The sequence below is a fragment of the Bombus vancouverensis genome, chromosome 2, assembly GCF_051014615.1.
Source record: "Bombus vancouverensis nearcticus chromosome 2, iyBomVanc1_principal, whole genome shotgun sequence".
NCBI classification, from domain to species: Eukaryota; Metazoa; Arthropoda; class Insecta; order Hymenoptera; family Apidae; genus Bombus; species Bombus vancouverensis.
This window is the reverse complement of record NC_134912.1, coordinates 2,377,962-2,387,313: the sequence shown is the minus strand read 5'-3', so window position 1 is coordinate 2,387,313 and position 9,352 is coordinate 2,377,962. Positions and strand designations below refer to the sequence as shown.

Genomic DNA, 9,352 nt, shown 5'->3' with positions numbered 1-9,352 from the left:
AGATAAATAATCTCAAAAAATATAAGGAGTATTTTTTCTTGTAGTAAAATAATTTAAATTAATTTTGTACAAAAAGCAGTTGCAAAACAAAATATGAAAATTGGAAATTATTTATTAAAATCTTAAAATATTATAAATTATGTATGATTTAAAATGGCTTCCTATTTCTTATAATGTGTTTTAATGAATTAATATGATCATGAAATTGAACCTGATTACAATTTTTAATCGTAGGTTGCATCTGAACCTATTGAAAATTCTAATTATGTATCTTAGTACTAGATGTGTAACGTAATTCTTATATTGTAAATAGAAAAATAATAGCGTATTAATATAGCCACTAACAAATATATAGTCAAATATACATATATGTAAACACAAAGTACATACCATTTTGTACGTATAGCATAGTATCGCTTAAAAATTTTGTATCTGAAAAATTTTTATATTTTTTATTTTCCTATATAAATATTTTGTTTACATTTTATCATCGTTAATCATTTAAAATAAAAAATTATCGAACAATTTTTTTCACATATCCTTTATCGATCCATAGAATTGATCCCTTGTTTACGTATGTGTCAAAAAGAAAATTGTCGTAAATGAATCAGTTGACCTCGTTGCATGTACTCAACACTCTTAAAGGGAGATTGACAAAGTTATAACTCGTACATGTTAATTTGTGTATATATTTATTTGCGCAATTGGTGTTCTGTTACATACATACAGTAAGGGTACAAAAAGATTACTCATTTTCACACGAATTCTAAAGCGTGTAAATGAGCGCTTCGTCGTCGCCTCTTCCAAAATAGATCGTGAATGGAACTTCTAACGCCTCTCGTTCAAAATGTTTACCAATAGTTCCTCAGAACTATTTAAAATAACTTGTTTATACAGTGGCACGCGTTTCACAAATGCAATCAGAACATACATTGCCGTCCTAACTATTTATATCATACAAACGAACGTTTGTATGAATATTTCTTTACTTATTATACTCTTTATTTCAGAAATTAGATCATACATTATTTTAATGACTATTTTTTATCTTAACTATATGTTCTTTGTCATACTATACAATTTTTTTGTAGAATTTGTAATGTTAATGATAAATTAATTTTCTCTAAAATTCACTCCTCTTTTTAAACTTTTGTCAAATTCCATTGTAACATCGAACATTCATTCGATTTCGTGCGTTCCATTCGATCGCTGTTATTGTCATCTCAAATTATAATTTTAATGTTAATAAACGTGAAAAATAAATGATGAGTACATAATGCTGAAGAAAATGAACTGATTGCTTCGAACCGACGATCAATACTTTCGAGAATGATCACGCTTGTGAACAGTGAATCGCGTGCCACGCGATTTTAAGGTACGTATACGATTACTTTAATACACTTATGCTAGCTTGTGTCGATGATCGGAAAGCCCTAGATAAGGATAGTGCGGAACTTCAGTTCTTAGGTTTTCCTATTTCGAAACGAGATTAATAGTGGGGTGGAATCCATCCTTGTCAGCGGTGTAATCAACCCTTTAATCAAATAATTATGTTCTTAATACTATATCTTTCATTACTATTAGAACGGAAAGGTGTAATCTTTCTGATTCTAACATTTGGCGATAAATTACGAAATTACAAAACAGGAGTCTAAAATCTGTAGCTTATAACTTAGTAAGTTATTAATATCATTATTTGTTAAATTATTATGCAAGAGGATCCAGGACGCACATACGTGTCCTTAAACCATTTAAAATTAAAAACATTTGAAATCCTCTCATATTGTTTAAGACTATGTATATTGCCTTTTTTATTATTTATATAGTAAATTCATACTTTATATTTCATTATCACGTTTAATTATTACTCATAGAAATGATTAAAGTACATATCAAGTTTTATATAAGTATTTAATTACAATTAAATCCAGTACGTTTTGTGAATAGTTACCTATAAGTGTGGCCATCTGGCGCTGTGAAGGAGAAGCTACCGGTAACGTCAAGGGATTCATCGTCAGTACCTTCGTTTTTCAATTCCGCAGTTTCTTCCCTCTTTTGGCCATCGCTCTGTTCGTAACTAAAGTGATATCCACCTACTCCAATATTGTTTTGCTCCTCCTGTTTTACTATCGTGATTTCATTTGGATTCAACTGGGGCGCAGCGAGAGCTCCCACTATCGCTGTCACGAAGATGAGGATCTGTATAAATAAAGATTACTTAATGATTTAATAACATTACCTTTTAACTATTACTAATTTCTATTTTGAAAAAAAATATTCAATTTTTCTTTTATAATTGTATATTCAGAATTCTATGGAAAAAATTAACTTCTTCCAGATTTACAAATTAATCGTTCGTAATACTCCGATACGATTACCCGACATAAATACGTCGCAATTCGACAACGGTTTTACTAAATGTTATTTTTATAAAATTACGTGTCACGTTACAAAACGTGAATGTTGAAACCAAATGTACATCTCAACTCAATCTGAGGCTCATCACTACCATAGAAGACGTTTCAACGATTTTATTATGTAACCAGCATGTAATCGGTCGATTGGGCATGTTCTGTCCAGACTCAAACCCGGATTTTTTCAACGATTTCTACTACCACTCGAATTATCCAGACTATAGCAACAAATCCCGAGGAGTGTCTAACGTTTCAAGATACTACCTTATTGTGTTACGTACAACGTAATACGGATAAATTATATCAATACATGGACGATGTTACATCATATCAACGCTCACATGCGAAGAATATAATTGGAAAAAAATATATGGTTACGGTATCACAATGGAAAATGTAATCGACTTTAAGGTAAATCGGTTCCGAACTCGAAGCTTATTTTTCAAGCAAGATTCGCAACGGCCTGTTATCGTCTCGGCGAAATTACGATTAATCATCGGTGCGTGAAACATCGCCACACGCACAAATGTCACAGTCCTCTTCACTTTCACTGTTACGTAAAAAAAATTTCGGAGTCTGCGGGGCCGAAATCATCGGCTGCTCCCTATCTGTAACGAGAGAACGCGGAACGGATTCAAGCGACGCCTAACGTGTTACGATTTCTTCTTGTATCTAGATGCGCAACCCACCGTCTTCATGGCAAGAACTTTCTCGTGCGAACTGCACTTTTCTGTCCCTTCGTCCTTAAACAACGACCGATACGTGATACCAAGGATCCACGGTGCATCTGCCTTTATATAGCCGGAAAATCACGGGTGTTGCATCCCCACCTGGCATTAGACTTGTCGGAGATTCGCGGATCAGTCTCTCCCCTAACGGTGCTAAGATGCATTCGAGATGCAACGGTGCAAGTGTCTTTCCTCCGGAGAAGCGTTTCTTCGCTTTGTTAATAGGCTCTTGCGCTGTAAGAAAGTCGAATATCCCGATAGAAGTTGCAAACAAGCATAAGAAGAGTTTTACAATATTGGAGCTAAATTATTATCGAGAATTATAAGAAAAGAAAATGTTAACACAATGTAATAAGGAAAAGATATTTTTATTTATCCTATTTATTCAAAATGATACTCGAAGTACGTCATGACAAATGAAAAATGTATCTGATGACAAGAAACGGCGTTAGAAATTATGTCATTGTATATGAGTATTAATGAAATAGTGATAACACATTGAATTGTATCTGTGCCTTTCTTTCTCTTTTTTTATTTACATTGTTTAAATAATAGATCAAGAAAACATTTGTTCACGGAATGGAAATACGTAGGCTTACTATTGATCATTATCATAGGTTACCACTGACCCACGTGGCAGAGAACATGTTAAAGACATTAGTGCTTATGAGTAGAGTTAAAGCGTAGCTTGTTCGCTTCTACGTTGTTTGGTAAGGTATTATTTGCATGTTTCACGTTTCACTGATGTCTTTGTCTATTATAGGTGTGATCTTTGCATTACATGAAAATAGTTGGTGTCGATAAAGAAAAATGACATTGTTTGATGTGGGAGGAATGATGTTGCATGATGTAAAAATTGGGGAGGAGGAGGATTTTTCTGGTAAAAGGTCTATGATAAATATATAGCTGCTGAATGTATTTTATAGTCAGATAGTTGGCTTATTATATAGTGAGTTTAACTGCTGATTATACACCAAGGCTCGTTTTTGTCGTGAGCCTTCAGTTGTAAAAATTCAATGTAATTTTAATTTTTTAAATTGGTCGTCTCATTTTTTGGAAGACGCGTCATTATCGTTTGTGATAGATGTTCTTATATTTCATCCTAAGAAATTTCATTTTATAATTTTTATTTTATTTTATTTTATAATATTGTGAAATATTATTATTCCTCCAATACAGGTTTCTTTCCGCAAGGAACTTATCTTCTTCTTCTGTAAAAATATATTTTCTCTTCTAATGAAAAGAAAAGATATTATCCATAGAGCATCAGTTATTTTATTGATATACAAATTATCTGTCTGAATAATACCATTAAGACATCATCTACCTTGTGCAATAAATTACCTGCATTTAATAATAATTTAATTTTGCAGGTATTAAATCTCCTCGATAAACGTTCGACTAGGAAATGGCAAATTGGCGAAAGAGTATGCTAAAAGATTTTTTCACGTGTTGACATTAAAACGTATTTCTGAATGATGTGACTGTTTAACGAAATCGATTGCACGTTCATTGGGCAAGTGGTTATTCCCGGTCGAAATGGCATTTGTGCACCTGCTATCCCTGCCATTCAAATATTACAATGAAACGTATCTTTGAACTGGACTTTACTGAAGGAACTTCGTCAGCAATGTCAAGGACCTTTTGCTTCTCTGTGTAGCAAAACGATAGTTCCTGTTCACACAGAGTATATGAGTCGAGTCACGTCAAGTTCATCTATGTTTAGATTACAATAACACTTACCTTGTAAATTGAACTTTGCTAAATATAGATAATCGGGAAATTCATCTACACTTACGTCTATTAACTAGGAATTTTATAAATAGTCGAATAGTCGGATTCAAAAATTATCTTGTATTTTATCGACACAGGAACATAAAGCGTCAATTACAAGAAGATTTTTCATCGTTCAATCGCGGTGCCAGTTGACCACGTTGAGTATACGTCTTTCATTTTCCAGTATAAAAATAAAATGACGAATAAAAACCCGTCATCGTTTACTATACTATAACTTTGGATCAAGTTTCATGCTATCGATATTTATGATTCATTGACTGTTTCCTCTTTTTAATAGTTTAAATAAGTAGTCTCTTGGTTGTGACTTTTGTAATCGATAAGATAATGATTCATGATATTTTCTATCGATGTAATTTAAAGTAGTTTTCTCTCTTTAAAATGCAGAATTATTTATTGAAGAGATTCTTACACGGATCCAAGTCTCCTCTGAAGAAAATAATGAGCTGGGATGTTCATGAAATATCGGTACACAGCAAGATGTACTATTACAAGCATGATCGAAACGCGAAGAATCACAAACATGTCATCCAATAAATTTATAGTTAACAAGGAAACAATTTTTCTCACAGAACAAAATATTTAGTCCCGGAAGGGCTAATCGACGTTTCAAAAAAACCGTAACAATATTACGAGAAGCTGGAGATGGTTCGTTCGTAATAGTAACTCTTTTCTTTTTCTTTCTTTTTATTCTTTTCGTTGAAGAGGAGACGTGGAACGGTCTTAACATCTAACTCACAAGATGTTAACGATTTCGTAAGCCGAATGATCCCCGGAGACTCATCGGATAGACAAAGGCGTAGAAACCGCGGCTACCTGTTGCTTTACAACCGAATGTGAAAGCCGAATCTGCCAACCAGCCAATACCTACCCCCCTAGCTCGTTTGGTCGTCGAAGTCGAAGCCTCGAGGCAACGTACACGCGGCCGTGCGTCCTTGGTAATTGTGACATTTGCTTTTCTCGGCGCGCGTACAACACCGAGAAGAGCCGAGGAAAGTTAGTGACGTAACTACCGGTGACCTTGCCATTTCAGAAGAAGATACGGAGGATGCCTCCGGCTACCGCGTCTCCAGGCGTCTTCTCTCCTTCCCTTCACTTCTTTTTCCCTTTCCTTTGCTTCCGTGGATGTTACAGTGTATCGAAAATCATACATTTTATACAATTCTCTCTCTCGTCAGTTTTCGCCTCGAAAAGTAAAAATATACGTATGCCTTCATTCATAAGTCACTTTAGAAACCTTGCCAATTTTGAATAGAATGCTCGTCGAAGTAGGTTTTTTAGTAAGATTCCAAATCGAGAATACGGGAATTTATACGACTCTTCATTTCACTTTTTCTTAGGTATCTCTTCGGTTATGTAATTTTTTATATTTGCTATTGTAATGTTAACGGGCGTTGGAAGATTGAACGTAAAGGATTTCAGGCAAATGACCTATTGTCACTAATTCAGTATTCTCTTTCAGAGTTACTCGTACAAATCTTGTTTTACCTATGTTTAATTTATTGTACATTAATACTGGATTACAAATATTATAAATAAAGAGAAACTGTTTTTTCGTTAATAAAATTGATAACAAATAATTTCTATTTTATCTGAATTCTTCTCCATTAAATTTCAAAATAAACGTAGTTTTCAAGATCAAAGATTTTTGTTTGAAAACCAATTTCCAATTACATTTCAAGCGAAAAAGCTTCAATCTAATCTCAACCTTATTTGAATTATTTTATTGCTGTATTCAATCTGAATAGTTTAAATTGCATTGCATTTGACTTCTAAAATTCCAATCAATATTATGCAATTCCTCGACGATACAGATCGATTAGAATTCCTGCCAACTGTACGCGTCATCCTGAATGATTAACGTCCAATAAATTTTTTTCTTGAACAAAATATATTTGCTTGTATTGATAATTGCATAAAAATGTTACTGGCACGTCTTTTATTCGTAATTAAAAATTTATGAAACCTGAGAAGTTGCTAACTATGTTTTCACATTTAATGATGGTTCGTGTTATTTCAAGTAGATGCCATAATAGACGGTCAAAGGGACTTCGAGGCATAATGAGAAGCATCTGAAAGTGAAATCGTTATAAGGATATTGAAATGTCAGTTTAGTCATTACTTGTACGCATTTCCGTGTAATGATCATCTATTTTTTATTAATTCTCCTTTCGAAAATATAGATTCGTTTGTATAATTTAATTTTTGCTCACAAGTATCGTCGTTGAAGATATTTTAATTTAACAACAATAAAATAAATATTAATGATTTATTAAATAACTTTCTTGTGTAATTTTTTAAATAATAATTTATCAGTACATAGTTAGGAAACTAGTAATAAAAAGTAATTAATGTTATTGTTTTAAAAATAATATGTAGTAAAATCTGCCTTTGAATTTTTATTTTTAAATTGTATGTCATCCAAAATATTAACGAAGATGAATGATTAATGGATTGAAAACGACCATATATAAACTGCGAATGTTTATGCAACTTCACGGTTTACTTAATAAAAAAATTGAACTTCAATGTTGTCAGAATTATACTTTAACAAAGTTGTTAATTTATCTTTTTCTTTCGTTTTCTTTTGGTTCAATTTTATATTTTTTATTTTTTGTAATGAATATGGAATTTTTATCCATCAAGTTTAGTGAATAGATTAACAGATATTTTTTAAAGTATGTACATATTTCAGTAAGGAGTAATTACATCTCGTTAGATAAATCTATTGTAATGTTTTCAAATGTTTTTTTAGTAGCAATTAGTAGTCAATTAATTATTATCGGTATCGATGATTTATGCCTGTGTCATCGATTTCAGGAAATATGAGAGGAGTGGGGGAACATTTATCGGAATAATAGGTGTGACTGTAAATTGCAAATCTAAGGAAATTAATATGGTAATAGGTATATAAAGCATTTAAATTAAACGGTAGTCAGCCAATAAGAATATATTTGTACATATACTTTAAACATGATTGTTCGTTTTCGATATAAAGAATGAAAAATACATGAAATAGTTGGTATATAAAGTTTCGAAACTATCGTAAGTTTGTTTCAACAAATTAAAATAAATTCAAGTCCACGATTAAAAGTCTGAATGCGTAAAACACAAATTGTGAAGTTTATCAAGCGAAGATAACGACACTACCGGAAATCACGATCCATTCTTCTTGATCTCGTTGCAATCTGTACAATAAAACAACTTTGATTTTACGTAATCTTTAAATATTCCATTGCGTGTTACAAGAACCTGAATAAATATCTATTATGGTGAATTTCCCATCCACCTGTTAACTTTAATTTTCCGTGTGATAATCTGTAGAAATGCAAATGCGCAGACGTTGTCCAATTCATTATTGAACGTTTCTTTAATGTATTTTGTTTAACGGACAGTCATGTTGGTCAATGTGTATAATTTGAATTGCACAAGATTTTAAAACTTAGAAAATGTTAAATGTATAAGGTATCGTAAATATCAATAATTTATGAAGCATTATTATTTTTCACTAATAAATTATATAGTAATAACACTATTACTATTAAATTTTAAAAGATATCTATATTTTTGACACACTTTAGGAGATCTGCTATTTAATAGTTTAAAAGAAATATATTGAATATCGTGATGCGTAATAAAAACAAAAAATTGGGCAATTTAATTAAGCGGAATATACTTTCGAATTAAGTTGTTCAATAATTATTTACGACAGTATCATGAATTCTTTATTTGATAAATGAGAAAATGATGCATTAAATTTTAATATTAACATTTTTAATGAATGTTTATCATTTGAGAGACGTTTACCTTTAATTAATTAATCATCGTCACTTTTTACATTAAAATTGACGAATGTTGTAATTTTCTCTATGACTGTGCATTCAAGGTCGAATAAATGTAGCCTCAGTTGAAATAGCGTAACATACGATAATTGCACTACGTCAGTAACTTATTTATTGTTAGATGCAGCTGAAAATAATAGAATTTCTTTCTACAATATTCTTATTGTCGTAATAAAACCCCTATCGAGTCCTTAATTGAAGTTATTTCTGTGCAGGATGAAAATATGAGATCCACGCTGTTGCAACTCGTTTCTATATATAATATTTAATTTGATAATTTAAGATGACGAAATACAAACATTTAGAAGAGGCACTTGACTCTTGCGTCCTTTAAAAGTTACACATTGAAAGTAGCTTCTTCGAGTAGAATGTTACTACGTTTTTATTATAATCTATCACAGCGAATACATACATTCCTTTGCATCATTTCTAAGATTATATTTTCCTACTGATTAAAAATTGTGATGAAAGTCATTTTTAAGGTTTTGTAACTCTTATATCACGAGTGGCTCTCTAGCAAATAAAGTTGCATTTTTATGCAATAATAAAGGAAATAAAGACGTCAAAATAATGG

At 31.7% G+C, this 9,352-nt stretch overlaps 1 protein-coding gene across 1 annotated transcript; it reads right to left on the bottom strand.

The window, feature by feature from the left end:
* Positions 1–675: 675 nt before the first annotated feature.
* Positions 676–3,246, bottom strand: CPR28 (cuticular protein 28). Its single transcript, XM_033346657.2, has 3 exons — positions 3,104–3,246; positions 1,952–2,199; positions 676–1,534 (listed from the first exon to the last, which is right to left on the bottom strand). The coding sequence occupies exons 1-3, from the start codon at positions 3,110–3,112 to the stop codon at positions 1,474–1,476; spliced, it is 318 nt and encodes a 105-aa protein (XP_033202548.1). The 5' UTR covers positions 3,113–3,246; the 3' UTR covers positions 676–1,473.
* Positions 3,247–9,352: the final 6,106 nt, after the last annotated feature.

Coding starts and splice junctions, on each gene's coding strand:
- CPR28 (XM_033346657.2), bottom strand. Junction 1,535..1,951: donor CCAGATGGCCACACTTATAG/GTAACTATTCAC, acceptor ATTTGATTAAAG/GGTTGATTACACCGCTGACA.